Here is a 24605-nt window from a genome sequence, read left to right on the forward strand (position 1 = left end):
CATGTAATGCTAATGAGAGTACGGACTCGGATAGAAATTCTACATTGGTCGAAAACAAATCTAACCAGTTTGAGTTGTTGAAGCGGTTCTCTCGACAGAAAATCGGGTATGGGCGCCATAAGAGTGAAGGGGGGGAGGGTTCATTTCTCCGAATTTAGCAACAGCTAATGAAGTCTAGGTTTCTACTTTGTCAATAAACCCAAACAAAACCCTTCCAGATTTAGTTCCAGTTTTGATGTGCTAATTTGATTCATTCGCTGCACGTCGAGCGCACTAATGCACGTGTGCAAATGAGCAACAAAACAACACTGCACACAAACAGATGGCAATTAGTGACAAGTGTGTGTGTGTGTGTGTGTGTGTGTGTGTGTGGGGGGGGGGGGGGGGATCTTTAAGGCTAAAGAGGCTCAATTCATCTTTCGCCTATTTTAGGGACTCAATGTTTTCTCCTATTGTTCAAATGAGTCGATGCTATGTGTGGATGTTTAATGAGGAGCTCACCTCACTAATGAATTTATCAGTTGTTTATCAAATGATTTTATCATTGGTAGTTGCCTCATTATGTAGTTGCAATACACCAGAGGGATCTGTGATTTAAATTTCCTGGATGTGGTATGTTTGCATACACTCAATAGCAGAGAGCAAAATAAATTGTATAATTTCTGATATTTTATATTTTTATTTGTCTATGAAGTGTTTTTCAATTAGTCTTGCCATGCTTCAAGGTAGTTCCAGAGTCAGTCTAGTGGAAAACCTTCTGAGCATGGATTGTAATCCATGCACATTGTGGAATTAGGCTTCATTTGACTGTGAACGGCGCCCACGCCATTGTTTTGTGCATGTGGGGGCAGCCTCTTGTTACCAGATTGTGTTGGCAAGATGACAGGTGTCGTGTGTCATCATCGCTCTTATACGGTGTTGTACTTTCATCGTGACTCTATTGTCTTGTGTTTTGGATTCAATCAAATCTCTACGTGTCATTGTATCTCATTGTCATCTCAAGCGTCTCCTCGCTTTAAAACACATTTGATCATACGGTATATAAATAGTGCCGGGAGATGAATCAAAAAATGATCTACACAATAGCTGACAAACAATCCAGGTTATATGTTGTCTCTCACTTTAAGTCAGCAGGGACAGACTCCACCCTAATGAGAACTAGCGCTCTCGAAAATGGTTGGCGGCAACGTTTCAACCTGAGTTCCACTGACAAAGCAATTTAAATAAAAAAATGAATTAGAGAGCATGTCTAAGTTTAAGGGGCGTGGCCGAGTAAGCAATGTAAGGAACAATACTGATTGGTCTTGGAGTGTTGGAGTTACTCCCGGCTCTCCTTTTTTTTCTCCTCACCAAGTCAAGGTACCGCTGTCTGTTCTTATTTTACTGCAAAATACCTCTTTTGCCAGTCAATTGAAGTTAGGGGAAACAACACCCTGAGATTGTCTTCATTTACTTCCCGGCATTTACGCTTGATAGAATTGGTCTAAGATTAAGCCTTGAATTAGCTTCAGCCTGCAAGAATCACTTGAGCATAAAAAGTACGACTGTCCGTATTAGCAGCCAGGGTTCCCATAATATTCCAAATCATCAGTTTATAAAGCAATGTGTACGTTTCACAATATATAGCTCATTTTGGCATGCTTTGGCATCCAACAATCGGTGACTGAAAGACATTCCTGTCCCGTGTCTTTGGTCTCTGTGGTCGCAGGGAGCGGCCGATTGTCCGGCAGACAGAAAGGAAGAGGTGGGGGGGGGGCACACAGCTGCCTCAAGTACACACACAAACACAGATACAATTACATGCTGCCTTTTGAGATAGGACAACACCACACATACCCACAGCAAGTGGATGGAGCCACGGGGCAGTGTGTCAGGAGGGTGAGTGTGTCTGGAGCTCTGCCACTCACACAGGGTCACTTACTGTCGGTGCCAGGCAACAGAGGGAAGAAAAAAAACTTAGACTGTAGCTATAACGTTCCTGGAGCTTGTAAAATCTCTGTCCTGAAGTGACTCAATGTTTTGCTCTAGTTGGTTTAGATTTTTTATTTACCATAGAAAGAGCCACTTTTAATATTAAAAGTAAAAAGAACTGTCTACAGTGGCAACTTTACATCATCTTTAGAGAGTTGAACGAAAACCTCTGGTCTACTGGATAAACCTCCTTCCACCTCCGTGCATCATCCAAGACCTCTTAAAATTGCTTAATTGCCACCCCCTCCTTAACACAAATACGGAAACTGTTCTTCCATTCTTTTCCCAATTTCTGCATACTCCTGAGGACTCTTATTTGATTAGCCGCGATTTGCTTTGTGAAGCGCTGAAGCATTTGGCTCACTGAGGGAGCGATACACCGCACATACACTTTTGACAAACATGTAGTCAGGTGGCTTCAGCCACACTCAGAAAAGACATTAACACCGGATTTATGCAGATATGCATTTCTGAATTTTAATCTAGCTCTTCCTTCCAATAGTGTCTCGAGACTTCATGATGGGCACACAATGGTGCGCAAGCTAATCTAATAGAGCAGTGACTCACAACCACAGCTGCTTTACAGCCATGACCTCACTATCCTATCAGGAAGTCACCTCTAATTACGCAAGGATGACAGTGGCGTGACACCCTATCCGCCAAGTCTTGATCACTCTAACCACGCACCTTTCAATAATAAATATGTGTTTGTGTCTAGTGTGTGAAAATGACACCTGATGGACACACAATGTGGGAGGCATCCAAAATACTAACACTGGAAGAAAATGCAAACTCCACACAAAACCTACAATATGGCAGATGTGCTACCCAGTAACGGCAATTACTTATTATTTACTTTTTTTTTTTTTAAAAACAAGCCCTGCCTCCTTTGTTCAACTGTGAATACCCATTTCTCACCCACGCCTCCTTCTGATGACAACCAGAAATTTCTCCTTGCATGATTTTCTTGTTCTCACCCACACTCCCTCCCCTCCTCTCCCCTGCCCGACATCCAACCTTCCACCACAAGGGGTTAATTAAAACTGATTGGGTCTTCTGAGACCACACCTGCCTCTGACAGGTAAGGCATCAGCACTGTGTATGTGTGCGTGCCTCCGTGCCGTATGTGCTTAGCGCATCACCTTGCGATAGCGCGCGGCCTCTGCTCCGCTGCTCAGAGTTCAAAGCGGTCCCATTAGGACGCAATGATAGCGATCAGTTTTTATGTCTGATGCTTTAATGCATATTCACCAACGCGTGGCCCGTTTTGCATTTGACTTCACATTTGCATGCAATTTGCGGATACATATGCATTACGCGTTACGAGTGTGCTGTGTCCCTGCTTGTTAGAGCCACTTCAGGGCCTCATGCTTGATGGCTGATTAGATGCTGCCTGTGGAACCAATCGCTGCTTGGCCTCAGCTTCATGCCTGTCCGCCTGTCTGTCAGGCGGAGAGCCACATGTAGGAAGCGACACATAGTGACCTTATCGAGCATGCGAGGTGTTTTGTATGTTGAAACGAGCGCTATGTTGTGTAACAGCAGCTAGCAGGGGAGAGCTGCTGCGCACACGCACGCACATCGACACATGCGCTCTTTGCGGCTCCCAAAGCAAGCCTGGCGGGGAGAACAGTCAAATGAGCCACTTGAGAACAATGTGATTCAATGTCTCCGTCGGGAAAAGGTGAAATTTAACGCAAGAAAGAAAGAGAAAGAAAACGGAGCGTATGACCTTAAAGGTCTAAACATCTCCAGACAAAACGGTAGATAAGAAACGGCTCGTATGGAATTATGCAAATACTGTACGTTATTGTTTGTTGTTGTGAACATCTATGTATGGCTTTGGTGGCTGATTTGAAACCTACAAATAAAGAGATAAACATAGCTAACGTCTGGAAATGAAAATTCAAACCACGTCTCGATTACACTATTGTTCGCTGTTTTCGAAATGATCTTGAAATGAAGCGATTGCTCGCTGTAGCAGTAAAATGCAAATGTGAGTCACTTCTTGGCTAGAATGTCAGAAATCGTTTTAGGCCCCAGGATTTTCCCTTTCAGATTTAAGAGTCACAATAAAAGTGAAGAAGAGAAGAGCCATTTTACTATTTTACTCCCGCGGTGCCAGTTTACGCGTTCCTGGCCAATCTCTATTGAGTGCCGGCTTATGTGGGCAGACGTACGCTTTTGCGCCGTCCTCTCCCAACATTCCTCTGTTTGTCTGCTCCTCCTTTAAGGACATGTAGTCTGGCCATTGTGTGTTTGTGTGCCGAGCTGGCCGGCTGGCATGGGCTGTGCGGGCAAAAGGGCCATGCGGGCAGAATGCTAACTCACTTTGATTGTTAAGGCATTTATAATACATGTGAAGCTGGACGTCGACTGTGAGCCGTCATGCCCAAAATCAAAAGAAATTGAAATCTCACTTCTTGGAAGCCAGAAATCTACATTTAACTGTTGAAAGAAGTGAACATAAAAGGAGGAACGACAAATAAAGATTGACGTCACTCGGCTTTATTAGAGAATACTGGCAGAAGTGTGTGTCCCGCTGCGAGAGGTTATGTTGGGTGAATGGTGATTTTAATTTTGCTTGTGATTACACCTCTAAAAAATTGCATGTGCGAGTGTTGCTAAATGCTGTTGCTGAGCAAAAATAAATCCAAAGAAAGAATCCAATTGAGGACTAACAACGGATTTAAAATGTATCAACGCAATCCCCATCCTGATATTAATGATGTCATTATGACTATGAAATGGGATTTCAACTTGATATTATGTGTGTGTATATATAACTATATATATTACGGCATTATTTTTTTTTTGGAAGGGGTGCAATACGCTACATTTCATGTTTACCAATTGCTGTCAGCAAACAAAGGAGGAATCTGTTTTGTCCGAGGTCCAATTCCTCAGCTATACCCCTTCTGTGCTGTCTTGTGATTAGGATCAGAGCCCATGGTGTGTGTGTTTGTGTATGTATTGGGGGGGGTGAAATCATTTGTGGTTGTAATTATGGGCTCCCCTCTCCAGAGTAATCATGAGCTATTAAACACCATCACTCGGCTCAACCCCCCAACAATGCCATTTAACATCTCTTCTTCTCCTCCGGGAGGCTGCGGCGAAGAGGCCAACTACCCACAAACTATAGTTGACACAGAGCCGTGTGTGTGTGTGTGTGTGTGTGTGTGTGTGTGTGTGTGTGTGTGTGTGTGTGTGTGTGTGTGTGAACTGGCTTCCAAAAGTGGGACTGGAGGTTTCCCATGCTTTCTTCTTTTTTCGATGAAATTCAATAGCGTCATCACCGAGACAAAGGGTTGGGCCGCCCACTTACTGTATGTTGCAATGCTACCACCTTAAAGTTAGTTTCACTCCTTCGCTTACAAGAGTTTACATTGCAGATTGCATTTTTTTTTATTTCATTAACATATTTAGTTTAGTCATACTGCAATTTAGTGACAAATTATAATGACTTTTATCAAGTAGACACAAAAATGCTCAACACAATCTCAAGAATTATTAAATGGATGACTTAAAAGGGAGAGTACGGAAATGGTTACTTTAGGGAAAACCAGATGATTTTTTTTTTTATTGTGAAAAATGATTTGCAAAATCGAAGTAGGTTATAGCCAACCGGTTATACCTCACACTAATCTAAAAACTAAAGGTGACCTTTTCCGTCGGTTGCTCCTAAACAGTGGAATGCACTTCCTTACAAGCTGCTCCCACTGTGGACATTTTTAAAAGGCAATTAAAAACATTTCTTAGGACGTGCGTTCCAAGTCACATTAAATGGCTTTTCTGTTGTTTCTTTTCTTATATTTCATCCTGATATTTTATTCTATTGCTGGATATTTGGATTTTTCATCTCAGAAATGCCATGTTATTCTCCAGCAGGTGTGTTTCAGTGAGAAAGTAACAGGTAACGCTCGCGAGAAGATGAAGGAATCCAACAACTAACAAAAGGCGAAATGCTTATTCACAATCAGTGACGCGTGCTTAAAACTTTTAAAACCTGCGAGAATGACTATCGCTGCACTGAGGCAGCAGGAAGAAAGCAAACAGGCGAGGGAGAGAAAAAGGGGAGGAAAGGGGCGAGGAGTGTTTATTCTCTTCTTCCCTCCTCTACTCTGTCTTTTCCCTCCCTTTTTTTTTGGCCATTCACCGATGTGTATTGTGTGTGGGTGTACACACTCTCTCCTGCACACTTGAATCTTTTACTGATTACCTAACACACGTCACGTCTTTCTGAAGGGCTTTTAACGGTGGAGGATTATCAGGCAGACAGAGGCTTTTAACCCTTTGTTTGGCCTCCCTGCTCAAGACAGCCAGATGACAAATGAATGCTTTGTGTCTCCATAAACTGACATAATTGTCATTTTGCTGGCGATAAACACATGAAATTGCAGCTTTGATATTTTGCAAAGATTGTTTAGAGTTGCAAAGCCTTGCTGCTGTACAGTAAACAAAATAATTATATTCGGAATGTCAAACTGAATTTAGGTGGATAATTTTTTTTAATTTTTTAAAAATTTTTTTTGCTGTACAGTATACAAAATAATTATATTCGGAATGTCAAACTGGATTTAGGTGAATAATTTATAGTGAGGGAAATGGGCATTTCATTCCCTTGCTTGTCACGGGATAAGATTTATACCACTTGCTCCTTAACATACAAATGTGCAGGTGTTAAGATGAGCTCATAAAGCAAAAAAAAAAAAAAAAAAAAGATGCTAACAGCACAAAAAGGCGTTACATCTGTTCAGATTGCGTCTAAATAGTGGAGCACTAGATTTAATTTTTTATTTAGGCAAGTTAGCACACGCAAACAGATACTGAGCCTCGCGGACTTAAGTGGATGATATTGGATTTCATTCATGACAACAATGGCATCAAACACAGAATCATTGTACAAATCATCTGAGTTAATCATTATCACTCTTTTTTATCCTTATTATATGATGTAATTGACTGAAGCTTAATTAAAAGTTTTGAATTGAAGTATTATTTCAGTTAAGGTCAAAGAAATACAAATTAATCTCCGAGTTTGGGTTCATATTTTTATATCTGATTCCAAAGAAGTCATGACCCTAAATTACTGCAACACACATATTTGTAAATAGTGCTAATATAGCAAATTTGGAATTGCACATTATGATGCTTGTTGCCGTGATGTTTGAATGCATCATAAGGCAATATGTAACGCTCCAGCTTGTCATTTTAAGGATGCTGTGAGATTCACTTGTTCAATTTATATTGGTAACATTAGAACTCACTTGAGTGTTGATGAAATATTTTACGGAATAATATTTTACAGAATAATGGGTGAGTCCTCATAAACAAGTGAATAAAGGTGCTTGCTTCCATACGTGCCATCTCTGAGGTGGTCGGGTACTGCCCTCTATCCCCGCCTCGTGTTTTCCTCTGTTTTATGTGTATGTCCTGCCCATCCTCTTCCTTTCAAATCTTAGTTTACCATAACAATAGCTGCCTGCCGAGACGCTCACCGACCACCACAGACTACTGGCAGGGGCCCATTCACTGCCGCAACCTACCTTGTCTAATAAAGGACCCGGCAGGCCTGTTGGCTCAGCACCGCGCTTGTTGTGTCTGTGTCGGCTGCGCGACTTACCGTGGATGTACAGATGTTGGGTTTATGTACTGGGATGAACAAGAAGGGGTTTTATGTACCCAGTAGGTTGGCGTTTCAGTCTGAAAGGACAGGAAAAGTGTTGATGACAACTTGTTCTTGAGTGTTATTTGAAAGGAAAGGATGGGTGACCATATTGTTTGAAGATCACACGTGATCTGACAAGTATGTTGCTGTTTACCTTCCACGTTCAGAACTCAACACAAACATGAAAAATCGCTTGCTCTTCCAAGCTCCACAATGCTCTTTTCATACCAATAAATAGCCCAAAACACAATGTAGTGACTATAAGCAGCACAGGGAATGACTTACTGACGTGAGTAAATTGATCGAAAGCTTTACAAAAGAAAATGTTGTTTTGTGTGATTCATGTAACCCAACTTTTTGTGGTTAAATGAATATCCCAGAAAGTTGGGTCATCCTTTTTTGAGCCTATTTGGGCTATTTTTGACCCAAATGTTTTTAGTGTGTAGTAGGCTCCAGTTCAACAAAAACCATGAAGAGGATAAGCGTGGGTGAAAATGGATGGATGAAACTGACGAATCGCAATCACATTCTGAATTTGTGGCGTCCTACAGATAATTGCCCCAAAAGGGCACAGAACACTACAACAAAACATCACCCTCTCCCCCCTGGTTAATGACTGGAGATCAGACAAGTTAGCGGGGCGACTGCAGCCTCTTTAGCAGCAACATGATTGGCCTCGCCTCAAGAGCCGCTTTCCCTTAAAATCAGTCATTTTTTCGTGGGGCCTGTGTAAGATTTTGGTTTGATTGGAGAAGTGTTTGTGTGCTCGAACGTTATGTGTGTGCGCATACCTCAGACCTTGGGAGGGATGCTCGTACAAGTCCAAACTTGCCACAAAGGCTGTCAGAAATGAAAGATGACGGCAGGGCGAAGGAGGATGTTCGCAGCTAAATCCTACAAGGACAAACATACACCCAACGGTCACACAAACGTCGCGATATCCGATCCAGCGCACCACAATTATTGGCTTTTTTATTTGTCACCCTGTTAAACAGAGACATGAGAGAACAAAGAGGAGCTTATCTGGAGGAAGAGTTACATCCAACTATTATTGACGCAGGTGACCAACAGTAAAGGAGAGTTGAAGATAAACCTGCCGACAAGATTCAGAGTCTGTGTGTGTTCCTACTGCGTCTTATTAGAACGACAAGCCCAATGTTTGTGGATATCCACTGATACGCAACCAGAAGGAAAGAGGCTGCCGTTGATTTTTCCTTAATCCCTTTAAAAACGTATTGACATAAACTGGGGGTCATCTATTGGTGCGGCATTTTCCACCGGCTTCACCCAACACAGGACAGAGGAGAAAATGGCTAGACATCACTTACTCATTTCAAATCAGCAATACATCTTTTATTAGAGCCATTATCTTGAAGATACAAGACACATTAAGGCTAGAAACAGTTTGAAATGATTTATCTTTGAATATTGGTGTGTAGACTTTTATAGCCATGTAAAAATAAGGTCAAGGTAGTCACCGTTCTGTACACAAACCGGTACTTCAACAGCAAACTAAAACAATTACCTTGTTTGTATGTCTTTAAATTTGTGTCACACGAGTCCTCTGACAGCTCAGGCAGGTCCAGACTCGCCTCGTACAATGATTAGCCCCGCTTGTCTTACACTGGAGACAATGGCCTCTTCCTTTGAGCATCTCTGTTGACCCACCGTTGACCAGCCGAAACATAGCGAAACTAAACTGTGGAATCAAAGTTTTCCATTAGAAACAATGGGACAATGCAACGTGTGAAATAATTAAACCACTTGTTGTTTGGTGTCATTTTGCATTGCACAAATGACACATTTTGACTTGATGTGTTTTTAAGATGATGGCTCAAGCATGTAAAGTGCAGTTATGGCAAATGTTTCTGCTTGGCTTTTTTTTCAGCAGGGCTTGGTCTCTACCAACTTCGAAAAGCCACATCGTACTCTTCCGTGCGAGTTTGACGTCGTTGAAATACAAGTGATGTATTCGATACATGCCCGCTTCTGCCAAAACAACAACAAAACATAAACAGCCACTTGAAATGTGCATGGAAATAGACAGTAAAATAAATGACAAGGACATTAAAAAGAAATTGGGCACTTGGGCCTGCAGCGAATTTTCTATGCATGTTAAAAAGCAGGCAGAACTTTCATTTGTCATTCCAGGTGGTGTCCAAGACCATGTGGCTTCAGGGGGCCGATAAGATTACTTTCCATCGAAGCGGGCATAGGTGGGATCTTTGGACAGGTGCATAGCAGGCCTGCTTAGCCCCCCCCCCCCCCCCCCCCCCCCACACACACACACACACACACACAAGAATCAGCACTCAGGCCATCAGGTTAAAGAGGCCAATCAAAAGCGAGAGGCATATATGTGTGTGTGTGTGTGTGTGTGTTGTGCTAGACTAGGCACAATGATGAGAGAGGGTCTGTCAGCGGCCACCTGTTAGCCAGCTGACAGGGTCTTGTTTCAGAGTCAACTTTCAATTTCTCTCATATGGATTCCCCCCAATATTTTACTATGAACATGAAGTTGAATGGTAGAGAGGAGAAGAGGGTAGTGTCTCGTGGGGTCTTGTTTGATGCTGGCTTGAAGATAGCACCCACTTGATGTGGTATTACCATCACTATAGGGGTTGTAATAGATCTAGAGGGTCTGCAGCTGGGGGGTGGAGAAGAAGATTGGGTTGGGGCCACATTGGAAAATCCAAAATGAGGTTTGAGTGATGAAGGTAAGAAGGCATGCAGTGGACAGGAGGAGGGGACGTGACTAAGTAGAGGAGATCATTTCTCATGTCTCTGGGGGCTGGAAATAAATTGAAGGAGGACTACTAATTCATCAATGAAGCAAACAAAATAATCAACAGAAAAAAAAATGATTATCCAAATCATCGTTAGTTGCAGCCCTATGATATTCAAAATCGTGCCCCCCCGATAACATAGCTTTTTTCAAATATCTGTGTTTAGTCGAGGTTTAGTCGCCTGGTGTGCAGTTGAGAGCTGCCAACTATATATTCTTTTTTTCCTGATCGTCCCACCGCGCTCAGCCATGTCACTTGCTGTCCTGTTTCCTCCTGCTCTCCATTGGGAGGCTTTGCGGTTGTACTCATATACTCCCCAAACATGAAGTGAAATGTCAAACGTTGGGCCAATCAATAACAGTGGCTAGACAGAAATAAAGGTCTCAATCATTCTATTTTTTATGTGCAGGCAAGGGAAGGGGGAAAAAATGGACAGATAGTGCAGTGAATCCCTTAAGAGAAGATCGGCGTCCTTCCTAAGCAAGATGATGATGTCGCTGTTGCTTGTGATGCAAATCACTGCTTTCTGTGTTGATGCTGCTCAGACTCTCAGTGCTACCTCTCTGGCCCAAGTACACACTTAGACTCATTTACGGACAAGATTTAATGAATGCAAGCGCAATGGCGCGTGTGTGCGTGCTCCATAATAGCATGTGCACACACAAAGCCAGCAGCATAACACACAGGGAGCACTGAGGGCACCAATAAGAGTTCAGCACACCAGTGAACCCTCTTGCTTGAATAATTTAAATCAGCCATGTTGTGGCGAATGATGCATGGATTAAGATTCAGTTGGGTTTTTGTTGCTATCTAGTGGACAGTCACGATATTGCAGGGATTCCTTGCACTTAACGGACCAAAAGGATGATGAATGACTGCAGGCCTTTACAATTCCAATAACATCTTGTGCTCCAGTGGCGCAATCGGTCAGCGCGCGGTACTTATAAGACAGTAGCCAGCGAAGAAATGCCGAGGTTGTGAGTTCAAACCTCACCTGGAGCATTTATATTTATTAGCAATTTCCGACTTTTGTTTACATAAAGGCGATATCACTGAGAGTGGACTGTTTAGTAAGACTTTGTTGATGGAGTCTATGATCCCACATTGTGCTTTGATGAACGTATTTTCATGTAAAAACATCCCATTCTATTCCATTAAAGCCTATTTACTTCATTATAATTCACCTGCATTTTTTAAAACTATTTCATCACCTCTCTAAAACAGAAAAATCAATAATAAATCCAAACATTGCTTTTGCAATACTTGAAGATCAACTTTACCTTTTCAAGTTATTGATTGTCATCTGTCTTGGGCTTAAAAAGTCAGCCCAGCAAAGGTCAAGCCACATCTTAGTTTACGCCTTCCTGCCCTTGAGTCTTCCTGTTTAGATAACGTCATCAGATCGGCGTGGGTGTGATTTACAGCGTTCTTTTGTGTTTCGGTTTGAATTATATGTCTGATGAAAAAGTGTGATGTAATTTGATCTAAATTGTCAATTTGATAGCAATGCGAATTTGTTTGAAAAACTTCACCTTATTAATATACTATGTGTTCCAGTGGCGCAATTGGTCAGCGTAAGGTACATATAAGACCAGTTTAGCAATGCCGAGGTTGTGAGTTCGAGCCTCATCTGGAGCAGTTTGTGTTTTATATACTGTAAGAATTTCTTGTACTAATAGAATATGACTGGTGGTTTTGTTTGTGGGTATGAACATAAGACACTCATTTTGTTTTATATTAAAAAAAAAACCTGCATATTTTTTGAGTGATTTGGAAGGGACAACACAATCACTTTTTTTTTTTTTTTTTTACCTTACAAGTGACAAGATATCATTTTCTTCCGGGTGTTGTTGAACACACTCCAAAGCATCGCTGTCCAATCAGAGGTTTGAGCTCAATGCAGCAGGCATGTCATGTGGGCCACGCGGATTACATCCTCTAATCTGCCTGTCATGAAAATCCAACCCCAGATGTTAAAAAAAAGAAAAGAAAAGAGATGATGGAATAACAAATGTATCAATGGATGTTGGGAATACAACAAGGCATTCTATCTTCAGCTCGATGGAGAGTTGAGACGACAAAACCAACAAGTGTTAAGTGAGTGTTTGAATGCTTATGTTTTGATTAGTGCATTTAGGAGCATCGTCGTGCAGGAAGCAAAAGGATGTGGTTGCATTTTGGTTTTCGTTTGCTTTTTTAGGCGTGACAAGCAGAAGCTAATCGTCAGTTTGGGAAAATTTGTGTAGTTGAAGTAAATTGAATGTGACATTCTGAGAAATGAATGGTACTAAAGCTTTGGTGACTCAAAATTAGAAGGTAAATGCTGATGATACATTCAAAGTGATTTTACAAGACTGAAAAATAGAAGTGGTTAAGTAGGAAAACCCCTTTAACGCTTCAAGAAACATTTTACAGCTTTTGCTTTCATTTCTGTAGCTAGGGTGTTTGTTTTTGCAAGTAGTAACTCTTGAAGCATGAATGCTTTGTTTTCCAGCTAGTAACATGGCTGAGACAGGCACCGGGAAGAAACCACCTTGGCTCAAACTGGACATCCCAATCATTCAGCTGACATCTGATGACATGTCTACACAAAAGGAGGTAAACGCAAACAAAGATTTATTGTGTTTTCAGTTATGAGTGTGGTCACAGAACAAATTAAATGTATAGATTTTACAAGTCTTGAAGCTGCTAGCAAGATTTGAATGTAGCCTCACTTCTCTCCCCCCTCAGATAGCATGAATGAGTTTGGTGTATTGCCCGAAATGAAATTTGTTTGTTTGGAATTGTATCTTGTTTTTTTTTTTTTAATGCACAATCAATCAAAACGTGAGGGAGACATTCAATGTACCTGATGATACGATGAGCAGGTGGTTGCAGCTGTATGCAGGAAGCCACTCATGCAGATATCCACATTTCAAACACAAATTCTCCCTTGAAATAAAGAATACAATGTTCCATTAAATTCATTTTTAACTTTGTTTCTAACTGGATTTAAATAACTGGGCCATAAACTATAATAGTCACCTGTGTGAAGCATCTTTATATTATTTGCTCGTAAGCAAATAATTGACATATCCCTTGCTCTTTAGACAGCACTGTAGTTGTTTGGCCACAAGACGGCGCCAAAATATTACTGTTAGCAACCCGCCACTGAGAGAATATTGAATTAGAAATGTGATGCTAAAATGCAAATATTGTAAAGATAAGACGGTACATGCTGTATATCGAGATAAAAACCCAAGTAGAGAAAGAAATTGCAGTCCAACATAGTTACCTTCAATTAGCACTTAACAAGCTAGCGTAGTGCAGGAATGAGAACGGCAAATGAAAAAAAAACCCACTGAAAAGTAGCCGGGGTCTGCAGGCCGCATGCCCCACATTTTTTCAGTAAACTACAATGCAACATGAAAAGTAGTGTTCAATACTTCCAGGACTCAAGTTGTTTCAAACCAAATTCTAAATTAAGACATATTTAAGCTAAAACATGTTGTTATAACACATTAGCATTGAGGCTTTGCCTCTTAGCAACTTACCAGACCACAGAATGAGCGCTCAGCTCCTCACGTCAATATACACGTACAATTCACTGTCCTAACAAACACGAAACTCATTAGATATTGATATGAGTGAATTAATTATTGTTTTACATGATTTTTACGGGAGAATGCTTGCTTACCAGAATGTCTCCTTGACAATAAGATATGCGCTACTAGTGGCAGAGTAATGTATTACTTCTGAATGGCCCATGTTTTCCAATCATACGTTTTATGTGGTTTATAGATGGATTTATGTTTTTCTGAATGATATCGGCTTATGAAAAGGAAAATAAATTCTAATTGATTTTTTAAACCCAGTCCTATAATATGACCTGATTAGCTCCAGTTTGCAAATTGTGTGTTGCAGCCACTCAAACGCCAACGCAGTGTCAGCATGCCTGCAGAAAACCCTCAGGCCTGCCTGGCTGCCTTAGAAACATCCCAAAACTACCTCAGACCTCCTCTGGAGAGAGTGCCCTCCATCACATCATCCAAGGGGTTAGACACACACGCACATGCAACCGAACAACCTCCTCAGCTGCCAATTCCTCTCTTATTATTCACTCCTTTTCATAAATAAATCCTGCAAAAGTTTTAACTTCTTCTAAATTGTCTTGCTGCTATTGCACCACTTTCTACTGCTCCCTCTTTTTCTTCTCTCTTCCTTTGGCAACGAGGCAGTGAAAAAATAGTGCGCTTTGAGCGTGTCAACACAATTCCGCCCAAAGGCCAACAGTGCCCCAGGAGGGTTTCCACCGTCCGAAGGCGGTCGTGCAGCCCCAAAATACTGACTCGCCGACGTTCCTCCATACCCAAACAGATTATCAGGTAGAGAAATCTGTTTTTTTTCCCTCACAAACTAAAATATCAACAAGTATCTTGGGTGATTCCAAGCATCCAGCATAAAACAAAACTTTCTGAAAGAAGTGACATATATCCTATATGTAGGTGTCAGCGGAATTGTGTGTGTGTTTGTGTGCAAAAGTGTGTGTCTCTGCGTGTCATGTCCAGGCAAGACTTGGTCCCCACCCTCCTCTTCTTCTCCTCCCTGCTATGTGTGATTCCTCGCTCGTTCCTTTTAATCTTGCTGTGTTCTGGAGTTCTGGTATGTTAGCGGCATAACTCATGTTTACACACACACACACACACACACACACACACACACACACACACACACACACACACACACACACACACACACACACACACACACTCACACACACACAATAAGGCAAAAGCGACACACAGACCTCATTCACACCAGGGGCTCCAAAAAGGGAGTCACATTGACTTTGACGAGGAATAGAGACTCTCATCTTGTTTTGTCAGGAAGTTTAATCCTTTTTGGCTGAATTCCACACACACTTTCTCACACACTGAGACACAAAGCTCTGTTATGCTGCTGACACAAGGTCAGAGCATTTAGGATCCTTCAATTCCTTGAGAGCGCGTCCGGGACTACTTCATCTCCTTCCTTTTCTCAAACCTTTGATTAAATGAGCCCAACTGTGGATGTCAAACAGAGTCTGGACATGCGGTGATTATCCCCACTGGATATCAGGAAATCTGGATTTGTTTAGATTCACTGGATCTGACTTGAAGGAGTCGTTTTTGGGGACAGTGGGTTAGCCACGCTGGTAATGGAGGTGATAAAGCTCCATACTCACTGCCCCACTCAGGTATGAGCCGCAGCCAGGAACCTTACTGGGGCTCCATCAACAGGTAAGTAGGCTTTGGGACATCATATATATTTCTACATTTTCCTGGGCGATACATTTTATTAGGATTTTGTACATATATCACGTGCGAGTGAATGTAACGTTTGCCTGTTGGTGCTTGTGTGCATAGTTGCTCATCTAAACACCCACAAACACATAATAGATTCTAAAACCTCCATTCATGACAATAATTGTGTTTATTTTGAATATGGTTCATCATGGTATGTATTCGCGTTCAGTATTTTGGACTAATTATGGTGTGGATAAGATTTTTAAGTTGTTCCTAGGCTCCTCCAGCTGGGGTCGTTCACCAGATGATGGCTGTGTGTTTATTACTGAGTGTGCTTCTCTCCAAACATTTCACCACTATGGCGTCACAGTTGATAGATACACATAGGTTGACTGTATATACAGTGGAATCTTGTTTTTGTGGTTTGAAAGTTTCCACTAGGTCTGACTAGAATCGAAATGCACAAAAAAATCCCATCACAGGAAGTTTCTTTCATTTTCTTTTCAGGAGTACTGCGGACTGGTTTGGTGTGAGCAAGGACAACAACAGCAGCCAGCGATGGAGGAGGAGGAGCCTGCAGCACTGCGGCCATCTGTATGGGGGTCTAAAGGCTCAGGTGATGAGGGACATGGAGCTACCCAGCCAGGACTACCTCTCCCTGACCAGCACTGAAACTCCCCCTCCCCTCTGTCTCCCACCCCTCCACCCTAATCACCATCACTACGGCATGCGGAGGGTAGGCTTTTTTTTAGTACCTCTTCAGTTGACGCCATCAAAGTAGGAAGCAAATTTGGTTAGTTCAAGTATTATGTGTAGTATTAGTAATATGGAGTCACATTTTTTTGTGTGAATGGTTAAATGTTGATCATGATATTGTAAATGTATTGTGTGTGCACAGGTTGTAGACCCCCTGGCTCGCGGTCGAGCTTTCCGCACGGTGGAAGAGATTGATGGCATCGGCGTGCTGCCAAATCTCCCCAACGCCTGCGCGGCCTCCCTTTGCTCATTTTCCAGCTCGCGTTCGGCCATCAGCAGGTTGCCACGGCGACGCAAACGGGAGTCAGTTGCCGCCATGAGCCTCAAAGCTGCCTCGGCATTGATGAAGGTGCTTTGCAAAACACATTTTGGTTCTTCAGTTGTCCATCAGGCAAATATATTTAACCGTTTGCGTGGACAGGGGCGTGCAGTCGGTCAAAGCGTGACAGGACGATATGGCAGGCGGAGTTTCCTGCACCCCAGTTTTTTTGAAGATGACACAGTGGACTTCCCTGATGATTTGGACACATCTTTTTTCACTGGAGTGAGCACATACACAAATGCTCCCTGTCAGAAAGTGAGACTTGCCTGACTTCGTTGTCGTGCACTTCAGGAGGGTCTGCCAGATGAGCTCTCCAGCTATGCAGATGAAGTTTTTGAGACAGCATCAGAGGCTGCACGCCATCATCTTGATGACGGCGATCTCACTGGAAGTGCGCTTGATAGGAACGAACTGGAGAGGAGTCACCTGATGTTGTGAGTTCACTGTAGATGTTCTAAAAAGTACAGAAAATAGATGAATGGATGGCGCTCTTATCACCAGGCCGTTAGAACGAGGATGGCGCAAAGTTAAAGACGGCTCACTTGTCCAACCCAAAGTGCAAGTAAACCAAGAAGTGATGAGTCAGCAGCGTGGGCGAAGGATCACAGTACCTGTCAAGAAGCTGTTCGCCCGAGAGAAGAGGCCTTACGGGCTCGGCATGGTTGGCCGTCTCACCAACCGAACGTACCGAAAGCGCATTGATAGCTTTGTCAAGAGACAGATTGAAGACATGGACGACCACAGGTACAAAATACCCAGAAAATCTACTTCTCTTTTTTTAAAAATTATTTATTTATTTATTTATTTATTTATTTATTTATTTATTTATTTATTTATTTATTTATTTATTTATTATATTCACCAGGCCGTTCTTCAGCTACTGGATCACTTTTGTCCATTTACTGATAACCATCCTGGCTGTCACTATCCACGGCATCGCTCCTGTGGGTTTCTCACAACATGAGACTGTGGATTCGGTCAGTAACATGTTTATATAATTGACCCTAGGAAGCATTCAGTGTAAAATAAGTAAATGCTACTTTAAAAAAAAAATACTTTTCAGGTGTTAATGAACAAGGGTGTATATGAAAATGTGAAATTTGTACAACAACAGAATTTCTGGATTGGTCCAAGCTCAGTGAGTACTTGGAAGATTTTCAACCTATACTGCACTGATTATTTTAAAGCTATATTTTATATTCCTATTTTTTTGGAAGGAAGCGCTGATCCATCTGGGAGCCAAATTTTCCCCTTGCATGCGTCAGGATCAAGAGATCCACAAACTGGTGCAAGACAAGATAGTCAAAGAAAGAGAGTCGGGCTGCTGCGTGAGGAACGATCGCTCGGGATGTTTGCAGACTTTGCAAGAAGAGTGTTCGGTTAGTGCACTTATGACATTTTCTGGATAGCACCTTACCTTTAATGACAATAAATACTATTTCTGTTTTCTAGACCACATTGGCATTATGGGTAAAGTGGCCTCAGCATCCCAGTGCTCCTTACTTGAACGGTAAATTACGTCAATATGGCGCAGTTTGCCATCAGGATCCCAGGTAAAATCAAATTGGTGTGTATGTTATTATTAACATGCGTCACATGTTTTTACCTAGAAAGAAGTAAACAAAATGTTTCACCTCCCCTCCACCACATCTATTTTGTAGGATTTGCCAGGAACCTGCCTCTGTCTCGCCTCACGAATGGCCTGAAGACATTACCACGTGGCCAGTGAGTATGGAGAATCTAGTGGTGAAAATAAAAAATAAATAATAATAAATAAATAAATACAAATAAAAACAATCATCATGATCAACATAAAACCTAGAGATGAAACACAATTGTATTTTACTGTTAAAGTTTAATATAACTGAGCTGTACATAGCGATTCTTTCCTTTACCACTACAGTAACTACAGTCCAATCTATGTGACGCCCAGGTTTGCACGCGATACAGCTTTGTGAACCACACCAATCTTCCCCACATCGATTGCACCATCACGGGCCGGCCCTGCTGCATTGGAACCAAAGGCCGGTAAGGATCCAATGTGAATCTGTATTTAATATTTATTTGTATGACATGTTCCAAGTCTTTTATTGGTGTTGTTTATTTACTCTAATTATTAATATTCGAAATTTAACAATACCCTGACTAAAGCAATCCTATTTGCATACTGATTAAAATATTATATTTCATAGATGTGAAATCACTTCCAGAGAGTACTGTTACTTCATGCACGGCTACTTCCATGAAGAAGCCACTCTCTGCTCACAGGTAGACTACACATACACTAGTAGATTTGTTTAAATTGTTTTTTAAAACAGCAACATGAAGTTTAAGTTAGCCTCAAATTAGCGCAACCATTCTTTCTCCACTAGGTGGCGTGCATGGATGACGTGTGTGGCCTCCTGCCTTTCCTCAACCCCGAAGTCCCAGACCAGTTTTCCCGACTGTGGCTGTCCCTCTTCCTTCATGCTGGGTGATCTTACACCCTCATTGGTTAATCTTCAAACAAGCCTAACTCTGCATTATTCCCAAAAATATTTTTATCATTATCCTCTGTAGGATTCTTCATTGCCTGGTTTCAGTGTTGTTCCAAATGACAGTTCTTCGAGATCTGGAAAAGCTAGCCGGCTGGCTGCGGATCTCCATCATCTACATGCTCAGTGGCATCACAGGCAACTTGGCTTCTGCTATTTTTCTGCCTTACAGAGCGGAGGTACAGAAATAATCTTTTTCAAGAAGTGTTATGTAGGCTGAATTTCCCAATACTTTTGTCTTTGTCCCACATCTCTTTCTTTCAATTAGGTGGGTCCTGCTGGCAGCCAGTTTGGCATCCTGGCGTGTCTCTTTGTGGAGCTCTTTCAGAGCTGGCAGATCCTGGAGAGGCCGTGGCGGGCGTTTGGAAAGCTGATTGCCATCTCTGTATTCTTCTTCTCCTTCGGATTGCTACCTTGGATCGACAACTTTGCCCATGTCTGTGGTTTTGTCTCAGGATTCTTCTTATCCTTTGCCTTCTTGCCGTATATCAGGTGAATGATGATGTTGCACTGATAGATGAAAAGATTCCAACTACAGATTCATAAATGTCATTCTTTGCTGTTTCAGTTTCGGACGCTCAGACATGTACCGCAAGAGGGTCCAGATTTGTGTGTTCCTTCTGGTTTTTGCAGCTTTGCTCTCCTCATTGGCTGTCCTCTTCTATGTTTACCCCGTGAAGTGCGACTGGTGCGAGTACCTCACCTGCATCCCAATCACGGACAAGTTTTGCGAGAAATATGACTTGAACGCAAAACTCCTTTGACCCACGTCGGGTTGCATTGCAGCATTTTGACGTGAAGAGATTCTGCTGCAGAATAAGACTTTTTTTTCAGTTTTCATTTACTTGTCAGCAACAGTTTGAACCATTCTGATCCAAAAATAGCAAACAAATGCAATTTTGAAGATGTATATGAACATAGTAAATATTGACTTCTTTGCACTTATTTTTCCAATAAAAAATATATATTTCAGTATAGAAGTGTGTGAAATATTCTTCAGCAAAGTTAATGCATCAATTCATTCTTCCCATGCAACCTCAAAGAAAATAAACTAATTAAAATATCGTGCAGCTCTTTTCTCTTGGACATTTAAATAAACATTTTACTGAGCTGAGGAAACACTGGCACCAGAACTCCTGACTCATTGTATAAATGCCATGTGAATATATGATAAGGTTATTGGCATGCAGCTGTGCACTCATTAACGTCACGTCATGAGACCCTTAAGCACTATCAGAAACCGGCTGAGCGTTTCACGCCCATTGGTTGCCCCGTGCAGCTTTGCAAGATAGCAGCAGTTATCTGCAAAAACCTACTCTGCAAAACTAATTTCTGAGCACTATATATTTGCTCTGCATGTAATATTTGACTTCTTGGAGAAGTGAAAGTGAATCGTCACCTAATCGAATAAAAGTTACATGAGCTTGATTTTGGTCAGATATTAATTTTCATCTAAATACAATAACCACCGAATCACAAATTTTTATTTGTGGAGAGTGGAGATGACTTAACCATCTAAATATCAACTCCAGTTTCCACATTGTGTCACATTGACAAAATGGAATCCACATGCAAATAATGCACATCATACAGAAGATAGCATTCAGCCCCCACCCACATGTTGTTCTCCGATAACACAGTCAAGGGAAAACACCCCCACTACTTTGCACCCTTTACTATTACTTCTAGTTTACTTCGCAAAGAAGGAAAAAATTCATTCTCTTTATGAAATCTATGTGTTTCTTTTCCTCTCATGTGCAGTATCTCACAATGCTGTCTAAGAAGGAGAAAGAGCTACTTGAAAATGAATGGGAGCAACTGACTCCTGTGGCTGAATATATTGGAGCTGATGCGCTTCTTCGGTAAGTTCAAAATTCTAGGTCAAGAAAATTTGTGTGATACAAAAACATAAGGAAAAATTGTGTGGCAGTGATATTGATGTCAGGATTTTAGGACCTCCTGGAATTTGATCTTAAAAGTGTTAAATACATTGGATAAATACTGAATGGCTTTATGGAAATATGCTTCAGCATTTATTTTGAAATTCTTGATAAAGGCATTTAGCTCACTGGAAAGGTTTATTCGCATACATTTATTTTTAAAAAAAACATTGCTAGTAAGATTTTTATGTCAGGTTATGCTAGCACTAGCATAAAAGCTAGAGAGAATGTCTTCATTGTAATTGTCTGTGTCTAATTAAGAATGAATTGATTTTTGTGTATTTCACATCAATTTAGGAAAAGTCATCAAATTTTAAAGTGAAAGAATGACATGTATTTTGACAGCTTCAAATTGAGCTAGCTAGAATGTTGGGTTCAGCTGGAGCCAAATAAACAATTGATCTTGCTTGTTTAAAAAATATTGAAAGCATTCCATATCTCGTATGGTTATAATTATGATTGTACATTGATTTGTGATTTTCAGAATGTTTACGACCTTTCCCGGCAGCAAAACGTACTTTTCCCACCTAGACATCAGTCCAGGCTCTGATCACCTCTTCATCCACGGGAAGAAAATTGTCCAAGCCATTGTTGAGGGGGCCCAAAACATCAGCAGTTTAACAGAAACTCTGGCACCACTTCAGACTTTGCACGCCTACGTGCTGCGGATAGACCCGTCCAACTTCAAGGTGACCTCATGACCTCATGACTTTTGATTATCACGCATTGTTTTACCTCACTCTTTTTTTTTTTCTCATCTTCTCCTGCAGAACTTTTCCCACTGTATGCTCGTGGCCTTGGCCGTTCACATGGGTGAAGACTTTACAGAGGTTTTGCATGCCGCAATGGACAAGTACCTCTCAGCTTTTGCAGCGGTGCTAGCCGAGAAATACAGATGAGACGCACAATATACAGACCATTTAATCTACAGTATTTATATATTTATTATAATAAAATATGCGAAAATAACACAATGTGTGTACTTTCTATTCTCAAATCAGATGGCTGGTATTTATGTATACACATTTTTATAATAGTAATAGTATATAAATAAGAGTGGATCTCGATTGATTCATTGACTGAGAACTCCGATGGACAAATTGGGAATGAAAACAACACAGAGGATAAAAGATTTTGAGACACAAGCTAATCCCCATCCAAGATTCCTTTCTTGATATGTACCGTATTTTCCACACTATAAGGCGCACCGGATTATAAGGCGCACCTTCAATAAATGGCCCATTTTAAAACTTTGTCCATATATAAGGCGCACCAGATTATAAGGCGCATAGAATAAATAACTCAACGTTGCTCAAACGTTAATGCAATCACAATATAGTAACACTCGAAATAGTGAAAACAATAACAATATATCAATAACTCAACGTTGCTCAAACATTAATATCACACAACACACAAAATAAACACGTAAAGCTTACTTTAAAAAATTAGTCCTCATCCACGAATCCATATTGGTCCATATATAAGGCGCAGCGGATTATAAGGCGCACTGTCGGCTTTTGAGAAAATTGGAGGGTTTTAGGTGCCTTATAGTGCGGAAAATACGGTACAGTAAATTGGTGATCTGGAAAGAGTGTGTAAATTTTCTATAGCCATAACATAGAAATAAACAATTGCAGTAATTTGCTTTAGAGAGCTTTTATTTCTTTTGGGAGAAGACAAACATATGGAAACACATGTCGAATCCCCATTTCCAGTGTCTGGGTTTAGTGGTACTGCCTTCCCAGAGCAGACACAACCACACTCAAGAACTTCTGCCAGGAGGCCTGGACGTCTGGGCCGAAGCTGGTTCCCATTTTGGCGGCAATGACGATGGTCAAACAGTCAGCCAGCAACTATACAGGGCACAAATAAAACAATCAAATTGAGATTTATGAGTGTGATGATTTTTTTTTTAGATGCTATTCGTTACCTTGAAGTTATCGGGATCCACATGTAGCTTCTCAGAGTGCAGCGTGCTCAACTCAGTGTAGGTCTCCTTGATGTTGTCCATGTTCTTCAGAGCCCGGTCCAGACCGTGCAGGATCTTGGTGCCGTGCTCTGCGATCCTGGGATTGTTCTTGATGGCCTCGGCGTTGTAGAGGTTGCCGAAGGCGCCAAAGTATCTCTGGGTCCAGGGGTAGACAATCAGACACCTGTAAGACGGACAAAATGTGGTCAGGTGAAGATTTGCACGGAATTTTGTTTATATGCAAATATAATTGAGTCCCAGTTTTACCTGGACAAAGCCTTGGGGCCATCAACCTCGTAGTTCAGGCCACCCATGATGTTATTGATGGTAGCACGCTCTTGATCAGTCCACACAACCATGTTGTCGCTTGTTTGTTTTGGTTCAAGCTTGAAGAGAAAAAAGCTGAATAGAGTTGGAGAGTGACGAGGTGGTCTTTTTAAATGTCTCCAAGGTCTCCCCACCCAGAAGGAGAAGCCACTATGATAGGCTAGAGATGGAAAGATAGACCACAGACTCTTTCTAGAACTTTCTGGATATTTCCACACAGACGTTTATATTCATATTTTGTGTATAAAAACGTTTAAATCCAAGTAAGTCAATCCAAAACCCATAAGATGGAAACTAAGTAAAAGTTATTTTGTAAAAATTGAAATGTTTATGTTCAGATTTTTGGATGAATTTATGACATCACCACATATTTTTTCAGATCCCACCCTGTATCATCAAGTGGAGTAATGTGCACTTTTAATTTCTGCTGGCTCTAAAAATATGATCATTTTTAATTTAAAAGAATGAATTAGTCATCAGAAATGACTAAAGCATAACATTCATCGTCATAATTGAAACATTTTGTTTCTGTTCAGGAAAGCAAAAAAATAAAACAACTTTAATATGACATCTAAATGAAGAAATAATAACATGCTGATAATACAACATAATATTCCAGCATTAAAAATGGAATTTTGCACAAAAGATCTCATTGGCTGGTTTATTAAACATTACAGAAATAAAATCATAATGCTAATTCCCAAGTCTGTTTATATGTGTATGTGGTGAACTAATCAATTTGACACTGTCTTTATTTTTGATTATGATAAAAATATGGACCCACATTTTATGAGGATTATCAACTTTCCATTGATGTAAAATCAAATGATAGCTTTAAATGTAGTGTTATGTCAATGGAAACAGTTGAAAACAAAAAACCCCACAAAAACATTAAATCATCTATTCTGTTCTCTAAATGACTGCAACAAATGACAATATTTATCATCTTTTTACCATAATAATTTTAACAGATTATTCTAATATATGTTTTTAGAGATCAATTATACGCATCAGTTATCTAATTAACTAAGAATATTCAGATACGTTTGGGCTTTTCATGTTTGA

The 24605-nt window shown here is 41.0% G+C and overlaps 3 protein-coding genes, 1 long non-coding RNA gene and 1 other non-coding gene across 11 annotated transcripts; 3 read left to right on the top strand and 2 right to left on the bottom strand.

Moving 5' to 3' along the window:
- Positions 1-6941: 6941 nt before the first annotated feature.
- LOC148382223 (uncharacterized) lies at positions 6942-14119 on the bottom strand. Of its 3 annotated transcripts, XR_015854098.1 has the most exons (6): positions 13959-14101; positions 13450-13575; positions 13274-13356; positions 9165-9338; positions 8431-8533; positions 6942-7674 (listed from the first exon to the last, which is right to left on the bottom strand). It is a non-coding gene; the product is annotated as an uncharacterized LOC148382223 (long non-coding RNA). The 3 variants fall into 3 exon arrangements; XR_015854097.1 differs by lacking the exons at positions 6942-7674; positions 8431-8533; positions 9165-9338 and adding exons at positions 12276-13009; positions 14102-14119 and having other exon boundaries at positions 13959-14016; XR_015854096.1 differs by lacking the exons at positions 6942-7674; positions 8431-8533; positions 9165-9338 and adding an exon at positions 12276-13009.
- trnai-uau (transfer RNA isoleucine (anticodon UAU)) lies at positions 11334-11427 on the top strand. The gene is made up of 2 exons: positions 11334-11371; positions 11392-11427. It is a non-coding gene; the product is annotated as a tRNA-Ile (tRNA).
- On the top strand, positions 12304-20273 carry LOC148382225 (inactive rhomboid protein 1-like). 5 transcript variants are annotated; one of them, XM_088360434.1, is made up of 20 exons: positions 12304-12522; positions 12920-13023; positions 14329-14459; positions 14643-14789; positions 16197-16425; positions 16588-16794; positions 16867-16989; positions 17059-17201; positions 17269-17511; positions 17633-17744; positions 17831-17905; positions 17985-18146; positions 18220-18320; positions 18429-18492; positions 18701-18795; positions 18960-19035; positions 19140-19240; positions 19327-19480; positions 19570-19793; positions 19870-20273. In XM_088360434.1, exons 2-20 carry the CDS (start codon positions 12928-12930, stop codon positions 20063-20065), a joined length of 2679 nt encoding a protein of 892 aa, XP_088216560.1. In that variant the 5' UTR covers positions 12304-12522; positions 12920-12927; the 3' UTR covers positions 20066-20273. The 5 variants fall into 5 exon arrangements, with proteins under 5 accessions (XP_088216560.1, XP_088216561.1, XP_088216559.1 ...); XM_088360435.1 differs by lacking the exon at positions 12304-12522 and adding an exon at positions 12590-12741; XM_088360433.1 differs by lacking the exon at positions 12304-12522 and having other exon boundaries at positions 12870-13023.
- Positions 20274-20692: 419 nt separating this feature from the next.
- hbae4 (hemoglobin alpha embryonic-4) lies at positions 20693-22215 on the top strand. Its single transcript, XM_088359956.1, has 3 exons — positions 20693-21163; positions 21726-21930; positions 22012-22215. The coding sequence occupies exons 1-3, from the start codon at positions 21027-21029 to the stop codon at positions 22138-22140; spliced, it is 471 nt and encodes a 156-aa protein (XP_088216082.1). The 5' UTR covers positions 20693-21026; the 3' UTR covers positions 22141-22215.
- A 669-nt stretch (positions 22216-22884) lies between these two features.
- Positions 22885-23647, bottom strand: LOC148382227 (hemoglobin subunit beta-1-like). Its single transcript, XM_088359957.1, has 3 exons — positions 23481-23647; positions 23175-23397; positions 22885-23097 (listed from the first exon to the last, which is right to left on the bottom strand). The coding sequence occupies exons 1-3, from the start codon at positions 23570-23572 to the stop codon at positions 22969-22971; spliced, it is 444 nt and encodes a 147-aa protein (XP_088216083.1). The 5' UTR covers positions 23573-23647; the 3' UTR covers positions 22885-22968.
- Positions 23648-24605: the final 958 nt, after the last annotated feature.

Source organism: Syngnathus floridae, chromosome 18 (assembly GCF_059516105.1).
Source record: "Syngnathus floridae isolate MCC-2025c chromosome 18, RoL_Sflo_1.0, whole genome shotgun sequence".
Classification (NCBI taxonomy): domain Eukaryota; kingdom Metazoa; phylum Chordata; class Actinopteri; order Syngnathiformes; family Syngnathidae; genus Syngnathus; species Syngnathus floridae.